The following is an 18333-nucleotide window of genomic DNA, read 5'->3' as shown; positions in this document are numbered from 1 at the left end:
TTAGATGGTCGGGGTTACAAGTTATGATTAGCAATATGATGGATTAAAGAAACTATAGAATCATTGTTTCCAATGTGCAAAGCCTCGATTAGAAAGTTAAGCCTTATATATGCAAGCATTTGGAGAAAAATAATATATATGTGGTCTGTTGATAGCGAGAACTATTAACAGAACGAGTAAAGTCGATTCTACGTGATGCCAACTTGTGGCAAAATGGAAGATCGCGGACTTTAGTTCAGCCACATCATTTGTCAACACAATTGAAGGCTTTTAGCCTTCTATGCGTGTTGAAAGATGAGAGAGAAACCTTGTTTGCATGAACAGGTATTCATCATTTGCTTTTATACACAATTTCATCATCGTCCACATCAAATGCTGGGTTACAGAGGCATCTGAAGAGTCTACCGATACCCTGCACCACATGAACAAATGATATAGAACTTCAACCGTGACCTAAACTTCAAGGATTAAAATGTAATTTTTGTTATTTAAATCATTGAAACTATGCCCAATAATTTTATAGTTGAAGTACAAGTTTAAATTTTGGACTGAAGTTTGTAGTTAGTGTTCAATTTTATGTCTTTTAATATTGAATTTAACAAATTTTCAAAATATTTGAGAAGTTCAAAAATTAATAAATTAAACATAATAGTGAATAACATGTTCAATATGAGATCTTAAATTTGTGAGTTTATGTTTAGTAGACCCTAAGTTTTAAAAGAATATCATAAGATCTAGAAACAAAACAAGTGACACTTTTCAAATTGAAAATTAAAGAGTTTATTATAAATTTTAAGAAAATATTAAATTGAACTAAATTTGTAACTCAACATGACTACAATGATTAAAAGTCATTTTTATAGAATAATAATTTTTAAATGTAGGTATATACAGAGCGTTAGCGTTTGTTTTAAGATAAATTTATTTTTGAACATCTCATTCTATTATAAAATAATAAAATAAAAAGTAAAAAATGTTCGTAAATTATGATTAGTTAATTTAAAGGTTCGTCTCTTTTCCTTAGTTTCAATGAAATGAGGTTGATCACTCTTTCAGTACTGAATGAATCGATTACGGTAAGTTGTTTGTATTTCTTTATGTCTCGTATGAGTTCAGAACAAAACCTAGAGTTCGAACTACCATAATTATTGTAGTTTAGAGGAGCAGCAAATAGAGTCAAGTTATTGCTCGATTCTGACCTATGCATTACTAGCCGGTTACCAGTCTATCCTTTTCGCAACGTTTCAACATATATGAGATAAGTGGATCCTCTTTTATGTGGAAAAAGAAAAGATATACTTGCCTGAGTAAGAAAAGGAGTTCGATATGATAGTGGTCTACGGGGATCATCCTCGTCATCGCTGCTCTCTGAACTCGTTCCATCGTCATCTACTGTAGCTGCACCTTTCTTTCTTGACGTTCCATCATTTTGTGCCTGCTTCTCCTGCTAATAAAGATATGAAGTAGTTTTAAAAACAAGAAGTTAAAAATCGGAACATTATCACCCTTATTCTTTAAAATACATCAAAAAATGAACAATATTCCGGCATCTTATAGTGGTGTGACTTTGACATCAGAGAGGAGCCATTATATCCAGGTAAAACCATCATCACTAGATCCTTATATGAAAACAGCCAGAGCTTGTGGGGCAACAATGAACTTTTGGTAAAACTAAGAAAAACTTTAATAATGGAGAAAAAGTGTTTCTTGGCCTCTGGCAAACAATAAAAACGAGTAAGTGTGAATATGTCTCAGATCTCAATCTTATATCGAACCTGAAATATCTTTCCAAGAAGCTTCAGAGCCAGAGCACGAGCTTTTAGTTCTTCCTTTCTGACAGTATTATCGCGTAGCACCTGGGGAACAGATAGGATCACAAAACATTTCATTATCTATGGCCAGTAACTAATATGATTGTATCTTTTTCAATATATCAAAGTATCAATTCAGCTAATACTTATTGCTGAATCTTAATTGCCTGGGAATCATATAACTAAGTGCAACTAATTTCCCTGGATACTTTGATAAGTTCCCAAATATTCACTTTTAGAAAGAGAGAGAAAGAGAGCTCACTATCTGGCACACATTTATAAGTGTCAGTTCTATGTCAACTACATTAAGCTTCCACAAAGAATTGAGGAATGTGTCTTTATTCGCTTGAATATGTGATTCAATATCGTTTCCAGGGCCACTACCATCCATTTTAAACTGCCGGCAAATATCATCTTGAAGTTGTAACAACTGAAAAGCACCTGGATACATATAAATAGTTGATATGATTAAGTAGCAAAATATCAAAGCAGAATACTCAATCATCGATGAGGGAAAGAAGACGATATGTAAGCTTGAGATCCTCATGCCTTTTGCAGCTGTTATCTGTGACTTCCAAAAATGTCCCTTGTTGCGAAACCATTCAGCCACAAATGGCACACCGAGATAAATAGCTCTCTTTCCAAGCTCTTGTGCTGCTTGTCTTGAATAAATGTAGCCTATAGTGTGTAATATATTAACGCCAAATGCTGCATGTCCAAGATGGGGAAAACTAGCATCATCAATATAAATACAAGAAGGCTCCTGCATCAATAAGCTTTCAAGAAAGTGCCGAACTTATTAAGGTGTCTTTTCCACATGGCTAAACACATAACATTCTTGCATAGAATAACACAAGAATTGCAACAGGAGACAGGTCGACGTTGATAATTAAATGAAATCTGGTAGGAAAAGGGCGGGAAAAGGAGTAATCGCCATATCATATTCGTGGTTGTTCTTACCCGCATTAGAAAGTCTTTTGGCTTCAGATTCAGCATGCCGTAAGAATCCGTCTTTGTCACCTTGAACATATTGATTAAGAAAACCCTCAAGTATACGTGCAAGTCTTTCTTCTCTTTCTTTCTGGACAGCCTACATTAGATAAGTTGCATATCAGGGATGTGGAGTTGGCTTAGAGAAAGTGAATCTTGTGCAAAAGAACATATTATGTTTATAAGTAACATCCCTTGTTGGAGCATGGAAGAGTTAATGTTATGTGCTAACTTTGTGGGAAGCTAAAAACCACAGCTTCTGAAAGATGTTGGAATCTTTTCAAATTTAAGAGAAACATGTGTAGATTGATAAACAAATAAGAAGATAGATTTATGTTCCTGAGAATTTTGACAAGAAAAAGGAATAAAAAAGTAAAGAGAATGTTGGAGGGAAGGGGAAGGAACAGAGTTCCTTCTAATTTAAGATTGCTTATAGATATAAAAGTTGTTTAGAGAAGGATTGGCTACCAAATAAACTGTTGAAGCAAGCATATTATAAGCAAGCATTGCTTAGTAGATAAGAGACCTATTACCATTCTAAAAATCTATAATTTGATCTGCCACTCTGCAAGTGTTAAAAATATAAAACAAATTTATATTATAAGGATATTCACTTATTGAAATATGCAAACACAATACGGCATACTTACCTTCAACTTATCATGTAATCTCTCCGGATTGCCAGTTTCACTCTCTAATTCAGATGAGGCCATTGATGCTACAGCTAAATGTCCAATGTAGTCCTCAAATAATTCACTTCCAAATAGAAGAGCAAAAACAGCAGTAGGGTCAAGCATGGATTCCCTAAACATAACAAATCCAATAATGTCAGAAGAAAGAACAGCAAAATATATAACAGAACAGCACAAAACAGTAGAGAAAAAAAAAATAATTAATGAACTAAAAAGAATGACATCAGCGTGGAGCTTGACGAGTCTCTACCAAGAGATCTAACCTAGCAATACTATGCTTCCCATTCCTATCATATGCATCTCTTTGGACTGCATCACTCAACACTTGATAAGCTTCACCTAACGCCTGCGGAAAGTAATTAATAAACAGCATACACTTTGAGCAGCTACGGAAAAGTTGCACATTATGCAAAACAAGAACCAGAGATTATATATACTTGCCTGAAACCTTTCAGCAGCTTGAGGATCATTCAAATTCTTATCCGGATGGACTTGTTTCGCCTGTACCAGAACAATTAACTCAAACACAAAACTAATCATGTAACTCCTAATCGATTACCATTCAATTACAACTTCCATCAACTAATTAACAGAACAAAACTGAAAATCGTATCAGTCAAACTTTCAATCTGAGAAAACTAACCTTAAGATAATAGGCCTTACGAATCTCCTCCTCAGAAGCAGAAGGTCGAACACCGAGAATGTCGTAATACTCAGTATCGTTCACCATTTTCGTCGAGACCTAGATCAGGGATCTGCAGCAGAGCAAGCTCTCCCAGGAGTGGAATAAGTGGGAGAGGGAGAGCAGAGAAAATGGGATAAAGTAAGAGAGAGAGAAATAAGGCCATTTCTGATGGAAGGGCCTTTGTTTTGCTTCGCCCACCCCACCGCCCACTAGCTTCTCGTGCCTTTCCAGTTCTTCACAAATAAACTAATACAAGAAACTGCTTTTTCGCGGGAGCAAACAGTATTCTTTTTTAACTGTCAACATGGTGCCGCTTATGATGAAGCGGCAAAGTACTCTATCTTTTTCCCTTTTGCTTTTTGCGACCTCCTCAGACTCAGAGCCCTCTTGTATTCCCGCCACGTGTACTCTATCGCTTTGTCGGCTACCTATTTTGGGCCCTGGAATGGGCTTCTTTTCATTTCGTGGGCCCAAACACCTTTTCTTATTGGGCTTTCAGATTGACCCACCGCGATGCCCTTTTCATGGGGATAAAAATATTATTAATAAAAAGGTCCTACCGGGAGTCGAACCCAGGTCGCTGGATTCAAAGTCCAGAGTGCTAACCACTACACCATAGAACCAGTTGATGAGAAAATTGCTTACATTTTTATAAATTGTCAAAATATTATGATTTGCCCAATTTAGTCCCTGTAATTTCTATAAATCTTACATCTTGTCTATGAAAGTTGTTTTTTTTTTATTGAAATTAGTTAATAATAATAAAGAGAGCGTATAGTATCCTATCCAAACTTTTCTTTTGCTATTTTCAGGCAACAAATACAATATTTAAATATATTTTCAAAATTTATAGTGAAAATACTAATAGATAAAACAAATAAATAAATTGTAAAAACGACCCTAAAGTATGATGATAGTTAAAATTACATCCTCAAACTTTGAATAAATTGAGCCATCTAACTTATGCAAGTCTTAAAATTGGACTCTCAAATTTACAATAATTGTAGAAACTAAAACCTCATGTGATAAAAATTGATCTCTCAAACTTATACAATCGTTACAATTTCTATAATTATGTAAGTTAGGACCCAATTTTAATATTTGTATAAATTTGAGAGTTTAAATTTTCACAATTGAAAGTTTGAGAGTATAATTACAACTATTACCATATTTTAGCCCAAAAGTTTTTTTAGAAACAAAATCAAAATAAATTAGTAGCAATAAAGACTAAATCTAGAAACACAAAAAGCAAAATGAAATTGAACAAACTCTAAAATATAAAAATCAAACCGATAAGGTCTCGTTTGGTAACTATTTGATTCTTTCTTTTTTTGAAAACTAAGTTTAGTCCATCCACATTTCTTAGAATAATTTGTATTTTTCTTAAATATAATGGATAAATTCTTAGCAAAATTCAAAAAACAAGAACAATTTTTTGAAAGTTACTTTTTTTAATTCTCAAAATTTGACTTGATTTTTTAAACCATTGATAAAAAGTAGGTAAGAAATGAAGAAATTTAGATGTGAAAGTAGTGTTGATAGATTTAATTTTAAAAAACAAAAATAATTAACAAACGAGACATAAGTTATCTATAAATATAAAAGAATGGTTTTTTAAAACACGAGAAGAAGCTTAGGATGGTCCCACTAGAGTGTACAGCCTCGTATGGGGCAACTTTCCATCACTGGTAATGATTAATTATAGCTGTAAAAGAGGCAAGTTGAATGATTGATGCGCAAGTTATTTTAGAAATGTTAATATTAAATAACAAAAGAGATATTGTTTCCCCACATGATACCTCGATAAATAAGTTATGATATGAATCTCATTAATATAAGAGATTTACTAAAAAGTTAACGTAGTAAGCAGTATTCTCTAATCAAATTTGAGAAAAGTAAGTTTGAATTCAAGTTAAATTATATCTTAAATCTTTTGCCTTTGTTGTATACTTTCACTTTTGTTATAAAACTAAGCTTAAATCTAATTTCAATCATTTCAAATCATTAATGTGTCAACACTACATTAATTTTCATTATCACACAACAACTCTATCTTTAGTTTAAAAGAGATATATTTTTTTCTTTCAGAAGTTGAAATATTATCTTTAAATTTGAAATAATTTAATAATATCTTTGACACTTTATAAAATATTTCAAATTTACCTTTGAAGTAGAGATTCTTTAGAATTTTGGAGAAATTTGAGATTAGAAATGACGTGGCAACAACATAGAGCAGTGTGACAATCCATGAAAAATTAAAGAATAATATTGTAACTTTCAAAAAAAAAAAAAAAATTAATAAACTCTTTTTTAAAACTGATCACAAAGTTTAGAAGTAATTTTTAAGGCCAATATCAATTTATATTCTAAAACTTTGAAAGTTGTATCAATTTAAACCTTAACTAATAATTGTATCAAGTTAAACCCTCAACTTTGGGGGTTGTACCAATTTAAACTTCAAACTAAAAATTGTATCAATTTAAATCTTGACTTTCATAAGTCTATCCATTTAAACCTTAAACCTTCCTTAATATATCCATTTAAGCCCTAAATTTTCATAAGTGTATCCAAATAAAACATAATAGAAGATTTAAATTGATACACTTATATAAAATCAAAATTTGAATTGATACGAAAATTCAGAGTTTAAATTGCTATACCTAATAGTTTGGAGTTTAAATTGACACACTTATGAAAATTTAGGATTTAAATTGATACAGTTATTTTAGAATTTAAATTGATGAACCCCAAAATTCAAGGGTATAAATTGACCGGACTTTATACATGTAAGACCTTAATTATAACCCAATACTACACTTATGTCTTGAACTTTCCATTTTTTTTTCATAAATGTCACAGTGAGCTTCATATTTTCAAGAAAGTAAGTGACCTTTTATTATTTAACCCTCTAAACATTAAAAGAAAATAAAAAATACAAAAGAGGAAAAACTTTTCATATCTCACTCATGCTATGATTTCTTTTAATAATTTCATTTTTCTCTCTCAACTTTTCATATTCAACCCACACTTTATCTTCTTTAATTTTTCTTTCAAAATTCTCTCTCTCAAAACTCTCTCTCTCATCTTTTCGTCGTCGCCTCCCTCCCTCCGTCCACCTTGCCGCTGTCGAAGACGTGCCTGCCAAGATTTAACTGCCCTCTCCCTCCGTTTGGGCCACTAACCAACTATCGTTACCTTCTTCCTCAGATTCAGCGTGTGGAGCAAATCTTTCAACGTGGGGCGAGCAGATCTGGCGCATCTTCTGGGTGTGGCGAGCAGATCTGACGCGAGGCATTTTCTTCAGCGTGGGGCGAGGAGATCCGGCGTGGGGTAATTTTTCTGGCATAGGCAAGCAGATCTAGCGTGGGGTTATTTTTTCGAGGTGAGACTAGCAAATCCAATGCAGGATGGACCATCTGCGTGGGGTTTTGGATGATGACGGTCGACAATGATATATAGGGTGATTTTTTTCTATATATACTATGATATATATGTTGGGATTGATGCCCTAAATCTTGTAGGGTCCTATAGTTTGTAAACATTGTTGAACAAACTCTTTATGTATTTAATAAATTATATGATATTTTATTCATTTTTTATAAAGTATTTGATATTTTAGTTGCATTAACCACAAATCAATAAACTAACATCCAAAGTTATCTTTGTAACTTAAACATGTATGTAGAGACATACGAGTGAATCATGTTTAAGTGATAACCTAAATGGTTTGTATTAGACGGATAAAGTTGGGTGCCTGAAGGAAATCAGACATGAGGATTTCCATGAGCAGTGGAAGGATCGTTCCAAATTCCATTTGAAATTGAACACTAACAATTACAGTACAAGAAACGGAAACTAACAAGTCATGCAACAACTAGAAATTACAGCATGCTTACAAGATAATTAAGGGATAGATTATATACACCTTTGAAGACTCATTCTTCAAACTTCCTCGATCACGAACGCTCGAACAGTATCCAAGACAGCAATGCACGAACACTCAAACACAACGACTAATACAACACGAGCACAACGAACACAATGATCATGAACCCAACGAATGACCTCCAGAACCTCGAACTTAATCGAGTTGAGTGAGGACACTACCACAATGATTACCTTGATATTCTCGATGTGAGAATCATGGAGTTGTGGACTCTGTATGATCTTGGTTAGAGGAAGAAATTAGAGGAACAATCGTGTAGACAATTGAGCAAGTGGGAGATGACACAGTCTATCGTATAGACGATGTGCTCAATCGTGTGGAAGATGGCAACCTATCGTATAGACAATGCCCCGCAATCGTTTAGCTGATTAGCTGAGTGAATTATCGTATAGTATAAGTCCACGATCGTTTAGTCTTTCTAATGCTATCGCTTAGTGAAACCTTTTCATTTGATAGCTTTACCGTGAGTTTCTTTCCGAAAGTAGCAACTCTCTAATTTTAGGAAAACATTTTTCCTTTTACCTCACGGTTACCATAAAACCACCAATAACCTCCTACTAAATTGGTTATTAGAGAAAAAGAGATAATTATCAAACAATTAATATTATTATAAATAAATATGATAACCAACTTACCATATTATATTTATAAGCTATAGTTTTAATATTTCATCTCATGTAACATACAAACCATAGTTCTTTTTCTATTTTATGGTACTTAATGTAAATAATATTTACATTAATCCTCCACTTGATGTATCTCATACACCACACCAATTATATCATATATAATTGAATTTTCTCTTGTCAATTTGAACATTTCAAATCAACCCTAAGAACTAATTCTCAACTTGAATCCATTGAGCTACCAAGGGGACCTTATGGACCTATAGCTTGAAGCTCCAATGGTATGTAAATAACTGACTAAACTTTTTAGTCACGGGATCCATCATCCGTTAACTGTCGGACACTCCACTAAAGATCGACAGCTGCACTCTCCTTATTACATATATATTTTGTGCCCATTTCAACCAATCAACAGTAAGATAACCCTTACAGATCGCTCGTAAGTACAGTTGGTCCAATTTACCATTATGCCCTTGTAGTTACATCTAACTCTTTAAGTACCATTGATCCTTCTGATGAACATAAGTCATAGTCCTACTATGACTGAGTCCTCTCTTCCAAAGAAAAGTTGTGGCTACTATGTTCAAGGCTTGAAATCAACCCTTAAGGGAGCAGTCTATCTATTTACCACTACTTCGAGGAAGGAGTGAATTCCATCTTGTGTAACTGAGTTCCCAACTTCCAAATCAGACAAATCCCAAAAAATGTAGGCTTGTTGAGTTGCCAATCTGGCCATTCTCACCCATACTAATCCAAAGACCACCCTCAAAGGCAAAAGTTCTCAAAACACTTAGGATTAAGGTCATGTCACCTATGGTCGTTTAGGTGAGATGTAAGTCTCAAGTATCAACAACGTTATATAAAGAGACTAGTCATCTCGTGGTCCAGTCTTATACAAACTCTTTGTATAGGATACCCCCGTTCACATGTCTCCACATGAATGGTCAGAATCAACTATTTGTAGTAGTTCACAACACTTGTAAATCTCTACAAAGCGGGCTATATCCGTAGTGCCACTAGGATCATGTATCCCTCCTTAATCCTTATACTACAGAACTTTTTAGGTTATCACTTAAGGCATGGTCCACTTGTATATCTCACATACATGCTTAAGTTTACATACAATAATCATGGAGCTTTGTTTATTGGAATTGAATAAATGCAAAATAAAATAACTCTTATTTTATTCATAATAATGTGTACAGTGTTTACAAACTACGAGATTCTGGGAGAATTAGGACATCAATCCCAACAGTACTTTATCCTGGTGACACTATGAGTATGGCCCACTTTGTAGGTGTTACAATTGTTGTAAAGTGTTACGAATAATTTGATCCTGATTATTCATGTATTAGACATGCGAGTGGGGATATTTTATATAAAGGAGTTTGTATAAGACCAGACCACGAATTGTTTAGTCTCATTATATAATGTCGTTCATAATAGAGACTTACATTTCACCAGGATGACCAGGTAACATGACCTGAATTCTGAGTGACTTGTGAATGTCTGCCTATGAGGGCAATCCTTTGATTTGTATGGGTGAGAGTAGCTAGATCGCCGACTCAACAAGCTTACCATTTCGGGGATTCGTCTGATTGGGGAGCTAAGAACATAGCTACACAAGATGGAATTCACTCCTTCCCCGAGGCAGGGGTAAGTAGGTAAATTGCTCCCTTAAGGGCTGATTCCAGGTCTTGAACAATGTGGCGCCACATCCTCTCCTGGTCCAAGAGGAGTTTAATCATAGTTGGACTATGATCTATTGTTTATTAGAGGGATCAGTGGTACTTAAGGAGTTAGATGTAACTACAGGGATAAAACGATAATTTGGTCTAGCTGTACATACAAACAATTTATCAAGGGTCATCGTACTATTGATTGGTTATATCCAATGGACACAGAAATATATCTGTAATGCGAAGAATGCAACTGTCAGTCTTTAGGGGAGTGTCCAACAGTTAACGAATAGTGAATAATGTAATTAAAGAGTTTAATTAATTTTCATTTACCGTTGGAACTTCAATCTACAGGTCCATGAGGTCCCCTTGGTAGCTCAATAGGAGTTGAGAATCAGTTTTTGGATTAATTTGAATTGTTTATTTCAATTATATGTTATATAATTGTCTTAATGTATTTGATACATTATAGCTTAATATGATGCTATAAATATTTAAATGAGATTCAAATATAGTTTATATGAATTGGATTCATAATTGTTAAAGTTAATATAAATGAGATTTATATTAAATGTCATATAAAAGAGAAAAGAAACTATATTTTATATTGTATGTGATTTAATATTAAAATTATAGGTTAGATATGTTGTATTTGATATAACATATAATTTAATATATATATAATATGATAAGTTAGTTATCATATTTATATTTATATTATTATTATTTTAGTAACACTCCCTTCCCCATCTTTTCTTCCCCCTACATTAGTGGGTGGTGGTTATTTTCATGGCAAGTAGGAAAAGAAAAATGTTTTCTTCTTCTTGAACTAATAACGTTTGAGAAAAAAGAGAAAGATAGAAGTGTTATGTGTCTTTGAGTTTTGTGTGAAAGTTTTCAATCTTCTTCCTCCTCCACCTTAAAACTTTCCCTTTTAACTAAAATAGTCAGAGTCCACCACTCTTGGGTTCTCACCCTGAGAATAAGAAGGTAACATTGTGGTAGTGTCCGGTTTTGGTTCGAGGTTTATCTTGAAGAAGGTCTTCAAGAAGTTTGTGATCCGTTCGGGAAAAACGTGAAGAAAAAGGTCTTCAAAGGTGAGGTTTCTTGAAACTCTTTTCTTTTAAAGCATGGTGTAATTTAGTTGTAAATACATATCTTGTTGTTTATTTACTGTAAACTTTATATTCAATGAATTATGTAATTTGGTCGGTCCGCTTCCGCTCAAAGTTCTCTCATTAGAGTTCCTTCAATATACCGTCATATGGGGTTTTTTTGATATATACTTCATATGATGATTTTTCATTTTCGATATATATAGTGATTTATATATATATATATATACATTATTTTTCGATATATAAGGTGATTTTTCAATATATACTGTGATACATATCTTCGATTTTTTATTGGAACTTTCTTTATTATGATATATACACTAATATATATTAAACATTAAGTTCATTTATGATTTATATATATTTATTTCCAATCTTACTAGTATATTTCATATATTGTTTATAATATTTGCAAACATCTAAGGAAAATGTTCTAACGTATTTTAAAAATAACTATGAATCTAAACTATGGTATATATAAAAATTATTTTACTAGTATATTTAAAAATAGTTGAAATACTTAAAAATGTTTTACCATTTTACTAGTATATTTCATATATTGGTTTGAATATTTACAAACATCTAAAACGAATGTCGATACCTAATTAGAAGTGCATATATATTATAATACTTGAGATATATACATCAAATAAACAATGAAATATATTGGCATGCATATCAAAATATCAAGGGAATATATTATTAGAATACTTCGGATATATACATCAAATAAACAACGGAATATAATACATAATATCTATTAGACTATTTTCAAATAAACAATGAAATATATTACATAATATAAAAATTAATTGAGAGTTTTTTTATTCAGATTTTACGTATTGCGATATATACAAATTTTGATTTGTTGATATTTCTGATTACTTAAATAGATACATATACTATAAATAAAATTTATGATATATACTGTGATTTATGTCGAGCATTAAGTCAATATGCAATTTATATATCATGATATATTTCATATATTATATCATACAGTGATTTATGGCAAATATTGAATCAATCTCTAATTTATATATTGTGGTATATTTCATATATTTGTTAGAATATTTTCAAATACCTAACAAAATGTTATAAGATATATTTTAAGTAAACATGAATCCAAAAAAAGAAAAAAAAAACTATACATGAAACCAACCAAAATAGAAAATAAAAATTCATTAAATACATTTTCTCTCTCCAATTAAATTAAATTAAAAGGAAAAATTTTTCTATCCATTTGAAAATATTAAAAAATTACATTAAATACATTTTAAATACAGTTTGAAAACTATATAAAAAGTGGAAATAAAAATAATAAAAAATGGTAAATTTGTCCAAAAAAAAAACTAAAAGTCTTTCTTGAAAAACTTCAAACTTACATTTTTGAAAAATATGATATAATGAGGATGTTTTATGTAAAAATTCCAAATTGATATTTGCACTAATTTGGGCTTATAATTAACTAAATAAAAATACACATGAAAGTGAAACTTTTAAAGGAAACAAAAAGGGGAAAACAAAAATAACATAAGGTTAGCCTGAATGTTATTACAATGTGAGAAATCCCATTGAAACGATATTTGCAAGCAAAAGTTGGAACATATCAGCATGTCATATAAATAAAGGCAACGTATTAAATAAATAATCTACCGATTGTGCAGGAACGTCCTGAGCACAGCACAACTTACATATACAACTCAATGGCAAATCGGCTAATCTTTGAGGATTAAGACCTCGTTAAGACCCAGTAACTGTAGTTAGTCATGACATTCCATTGGAAAGAACTGCCATTTGTTATCGGATTGTATCGCATTACGACAAATCAAACCGTACAATGACACATGTAATGTTGTCGGAACTCCCTCGAGCAAAAGCTTCTTGGATTAATTTTCTTGATGCCATTTCTGCATCTTGGTTGTGTTGTACCAATGCTACAGCTTCCTGCAAAGCCCAAAAGAGAAATGGAACAAAGACAATATACAGTTTGATTTGAGCTTTATGTGTGCGAATCCCTTTAGAACAAATTGCTACAAGAGAGGGGAATGAGCTAAAGGAACCTCAAACCTTTGAATGTAAATGTTGTTTTAACACAGTTTACACCTACGACAACTAATCCCACAAAGTAGCCGTCATTTCAAAAACTTGTTTAAAATGTTTTATAACTTGAACAAATGTATACTGAAACTTGAAAATTATAGTAGGCGACTCTACCTTTGACAAGCATGAAATTGCACAACTAGGAGACTCAGCAGATACTTAAGAACAAGTTAAAGGAAATCTAACCCATTTTCAATCATCCTTTGGATTTTTCGCATAGTTTATGCAGTACTTTTCAATAAAAGAATGATCAAGGGCACTGTTTTATCTTTTTTCCCCTTTCACGGGTAGTTGTGGAATAGTTGGTTTCCAAGAATATGACAAGGAATAAGAGTTGTCTCTCCTTTCAGTCAACTGACCTATAATAGTGAAATGGCAAAGTGACTTGAATCTTCCAACCCCAGAGAAGTATTCCCAGATTGTCATTTTTTCAAGATCTCTAAGTTAGCATTACTTCATTTTAAGATGTCAAAATCAGAATAGAACTTCTTCGTGTAAAAAATTCAATAAATGAATAATTGATCTCTCTAACAGAACAAGACAGAGAAAGTCAAAGTAATTTGAATAAACAATCACCTCATTTGATATGACATTCCAAAGTCCATCGCTTGCAATAATAATAAAATCTACACCTTCAAGTTCTTCTTCCTGTTCAAATGAGTGAAAATCAGAGGCAAAGAAGCAGATATGAATAGCAAAAGCAAAGCTCTCTCCAGATTTCCAGAAGCTATTATAAGAGCATGAGGAAACAGATAAATATTTATAATACAGATCTATGGTTAAAGGACTACTATGGTTCACCAAGATGCAACGCCAGCTAGTTTGAAACTACATAAGCGGCCACCAAAGAAATTTTGAAACAATAACCTCTTAGTTCAATTCAATGGTCTTAGCAATTTTAAAAATCTTCCGGATAAATGTCATTAACATTTGATGGGGAACACATGCAAGTACAAATAATAAGAACATATGGTCTTAGCAATTTGAAAAATCTTCCGGATAAATGTCATTAACATTTGATGGAGAACACATGCAAGTACAAATAATAAGAACATAGTCAACTTGTGCTGATGATTTATAACTGCTGGACCAAACAAATACATACTAAGTTCGTATAGAAAAGATAGCTTCCCAACCTTAATTTCGGGATCAGCAACAACAAATGGTTTGAGTAGCTTATCTCCAAAGGCACGTGAAACTGCTAGAATACCACCAACCCTCCAAGTTCCTGGGTTAAGTTTTGCATCAAATTAGATGTTTCATTTCAAACTTTAATGTTAAGATTAGTCTGTGCTATTTGATAAAGATTGTTATGGAAACAGTAATAGTTGACAAAATTTGTTTATGTCCAAGTATATTATCGGGATTGGCATTTAATCCTAGCCACAGATAAATGGAAAAATAAAATATCCAATGCAACGTAATAAATGCGGATAGTGTAGCTTTGCTCTTTATATATATATATATATATATATATTATAAAAACATACCAAGATAAACTTTATTCATTTTGATTACTTTGGAGCGTATACTGTATCATTTAAACAGATTCAGCAATCGAGTCTGGTGCACAAGGCTGCGATAAAAAATAACTGTACTTTACCTGCCCAAAGAACGAACCCTCCAGCTTGTTCAATCCTTTGGCGCTCATCTGATCTATCAGGTTTGTGATCAATAGAGAGGGGAATAGCTGTAACAAATGAATAATGTATCTGACAAGTTAATATCCCAAGAATTGCCACATATTCATTGATTCCAACAAATCTCCATTTTCAATCCTTAATAAAATAATAAAGTTTGTTCAATTTTAGTCTTAAATTTAGTCCCTCAAAGTTTTTTTTTTCCGAAATTGATTAAATAATAATAATAATTTTCCTGCAAGAAAATACAATGTGTGAATATATTTCCAAAATTTATGGTAAAGATGCTAATAGATAACAAAAAGTTCTTAAAAAATCTACAATAAACTAGTAGTTGGACTAAATTTAAGATTTAATGAAAGTACAGGAACTAAAATTGAACAATTGAAGTCATAGGGACTAAAACTTAATAAATTTCAAAGTATAGGGATCAACATAGTATCTTAACCTAAAAAGATTTGGTTCTATCATTTAATGTTTTATTAAAATTTATTTAAAGAAAAAAATATGCAACCTGAACCAGTTCTAGATGCAACTACTCTGGAATCCCCAACATTTGCAACAAGGAGACGGTCCCCGAACAGGACAGCAGTTGATGCAGTTGACCCAGCATCTTTCTGCTGCCCTTTCTCTTCATTGATATAATCGGCATCGGTCTGCTTAAAGACCTCAACTGCAGAATAAGTAATTTTCCTGGTTAATGCTCCATTAGCAAAGACAAAAGGAAAATATGACATCATATACATGAATACATTATAACTTCTTACTAATAGCAGTCTTTGTGTCTTTGATAAAGTCTGGATGGCTACTTAGATTCTTGAAAAGATTGCGCTTAAGGTATTCGGCTGTTCTGGAACCTCCATGACCTAGGTAACATTGCAGCACCCATGAAATTTGGGGAAAAAACCAGCATTCATGCATCGAACTAGATAACTCAGGAATCTTATAAGGATAGTTCTTAAATGAAATGATCAAATTAAATGCTGCGAGTGACTTAAATATAGAAACAATTTTTAGAACCACCCAGATGTAAATCATGCCACTGATTCAATCTCGCAAATAAAATGACATAAAATTGCAAACAAATACTAGGTCCTACCATCAAAAACACCGAAAAAAGCAACCATCTGCCCATCAACTTCAGAAATTCTTGTTTCATAGAAGTCCTCCATCGAAGCCCTTTTGCCCTTGAAACTAGAATAACCATAGCTGAACTTTCCAGTGTGATTTTCATTGAGAAAACTAAAAGTACAGAAGAGCAAAATATTAGATGTGTAAGTTTCACTGCTTCCCAAACTTCACATTGTAATAAAACCACCAAAAGAAGTTATTTTAACCAATATCAACATGTCCTTTGTTATGTCTACTATTGGCTTAAAGTGACAGAAACGATAAGAATCATAGGCACTAGATTTCAACTCTGCACAGAAAATACAATTATTGAATCCGATATCATACATCGAGAATTGCTTCACAAACAAACCATCAAAAGCATAGAACTAAGGATAATTATGTTCTTAAAGAAATTAAATGATGCATGGCTGAAAAATCCATTAATAAGGGCAACTCAAAATCACACCCCAGAGGATGATGGGCTAATGATCACCTTTATGAACTTAACCATTGCACATTGATTGCTTCATGTTTTTTTTTTTTTAAAAAAAAAAAAAAAAAAAAAACCCAAAGCAGGAAGGTAAAGCAAAAACTCAGGTCCACCATTCATGCGATGGTCATGTAATCTGGACCACACTTAACATCAAAGTAGACAATATAAAGAACTGGTTAAATAAAAGATCCTTCCATTGGAACAATTTGCCTAAAAATACCAGTCCCTCTAAAAAACAAGGCAAATTTAAAAAATGAAAATAAAAATCTGTAACTCGGTGTCTCCATCCAGATATGGAATGTCGCGAGAGTCATCAATACAACCTGTAAGAAGCTTGAACGGACCAATCCAATGGTCCAAAAGTCAATAAACGGGGACGGGAGAGAGAAAGGTCAAAATAGAGAGATTCACAGCAGAGAACACCGTTGAATTTATGCAAACATGATGAGGAGCTCTGGCGATGAGAAAGAAAAAGAAAGAGTCAAAGACCTGATACCGCCACCACTGAAGAGGACGTTAGAATCCCTTGAGGACATTATAATTTCTGAAACTACCGGCGGCGGAAGAGATGATGATGGTTGAGGCGGCTGTAGAGTGGTCTCTTGATCGGCATCCCCAAGCGGGGGAGCAAAGAGAACGAAGATTCCTTCGTGGAATTGCAGGACTTGAACCTTGGAGCAGCAGCACAGTTGAGATGGCGGCGGCGGCGGCGGCGGCTAACGACGGCCGTGGAATCTCCTACGGTTTGACAAAAGCAAAGAAAGAGAAATCCTTGATTTAGTTGAGTTCGTAATAAAGTTATCGCTCACAATACGCTGTACACAGTTCTTATTTGGTAGTCTTCTTCAAATTCAAACGGAATACAAGTAAAACGAGAAAAACAAATTTCTTTTGGAATTTTCCTTTCCCATAAATCACAACTTTAGTCTCCTATTAATATTCTTTTAAATTTTTTTCATTTTTATATTTGGTAGTTAATACAACAAACGTATGTGTGGGATTTAAGCTTCTTGTTTCAATTACTGCTAAAAATATTTAATTACATCTTCAAATTTAAGGACTTGTTCAATAGGAAATCTAAAACAGAATTTTGAAAATAAATTATTAAAAAAAAAAAAAAACAATGTTGTATTTTATAGTTTTCAAATTTGTGTTTGCTATTAGGGTTAGAGATTAAATTCCGATCCAAACAATTTTTCAAAATGTGTTTTAATTTATATTTATTTGAAAATATATTTATAAACCATAAAACTAAGAGCTGTTTTTAAATATAGGAAAATAAATTAAAATATTTATAAACATAGCAAAATGTCACTATCTGTTAGTGATAGACACCGATAAATTGCTATCATCTATCACTTATAGACATTGATAGATATATCAAAGCCTATCACTCATAAACTCCGATATTTTACTATATTTGAAAATATTTTCAAT

At 32.6% G+C, this 18333-nt stretch overlaps 2 protein-coding genes and 1 non-coding gene across 4 annotated transcripts; all 3 read right to left on the bottom strand.

Annotated features, from left to right (window-relative positions):
• Positions 1 to 88: 88 nt before the first annotated feature.
• LOC120075436 (chaperone protein dnaJ 10) lies at positions 89 to 4481 on the bottom strand. Of its 2 annotated transcripts, none has more exons than XM_039028825.1 (10): positions 4137 to 4481; positions 3935 to 3994; positions 3757 to 3839; positions 3452 to 3605; positions 2772 to 2901; positions 2361 to 2519; positions 2074 to 2252; positions 1776 to 1856; positions 1304 to 1447; positions 89 to 412 (listed from the first exon to the last, which is right to left on the bottom strand). In XM_039028825.1, exons 1-10 carry the CDS (start codon positions 4221 to 4223, stop codon positions 332 to 334), a joined length of 1158 nt encoding a protein of 385 aa, XP_038884753.1. In that variant the 5' UTR covers positions 4224 to 4481; the 3' UTR covers positions 89 to 331. The 2 variants fall into 2 exon arrangements, with proteins under 2 accessions (XP_038884753.1, XP_038884754.1); XM_039028826.1 differs by having other exon boundaries at positions 1304 to 1444.
• Positions 4482 to 4729: 248 nt separating this feature from the next.
• Positions 4730 to 4801, bottom strand: TRNAQ-UUG. Its single transcript has one exon. It is a non-coding gene; the product is annotated as a tRNA-Gln (tRNA).
• An 8257-nt stretch (positions 4802 to 13058) lies between these two features.
• LOC120075020 (probable protein phosphatase 2C 11) lies at positions 13059 to 17752 on the bottom strand. The gene is made up of 8 exons (XM_039028157.1): positions 17386 to 17752; positions 16390 to 16532; positions 16058 to 16156; positions 15805 to 15963; positions 15254 to 15340; positions 14787 to 14878; positions 14227 to 14298; positions 13059 to 13494 (listed from the first exon to the last, which is right to left on the bottom strand). The coding sequence occupies exons 1-8, from the start codon at positions 17430 to 17432 to the stop codon at positions 13366 to 13368; spliced, it is 828 nt and encodes a 275-aa protein (XP_038884085.1). The 5' UTR covers positions 17433 to 17752; the 3' UTR covers positions 13059 to 13365.
• Positions 17753 to 18333: the final 581 nt, after the last annotated feature.

The sequence above is a fragment of the Benincasa hispida genome, chromosome 4, assembly GCF_009727055.1.
Source record: "Benincasa hispida cultivar B227 chromosome 4, ASM972705v1, whole genome shotgun sequence".
Lineage (NCBI taxonomy): Eukaryota > Viridiplantae > Streptophyta > Magnoliopsida > Cucurbitales > Cucurbitaceae > Benincasa > Benincasa hispida.
This window is presented reverse-complemented; position numbering and strand designations above follow the sequence as displayed.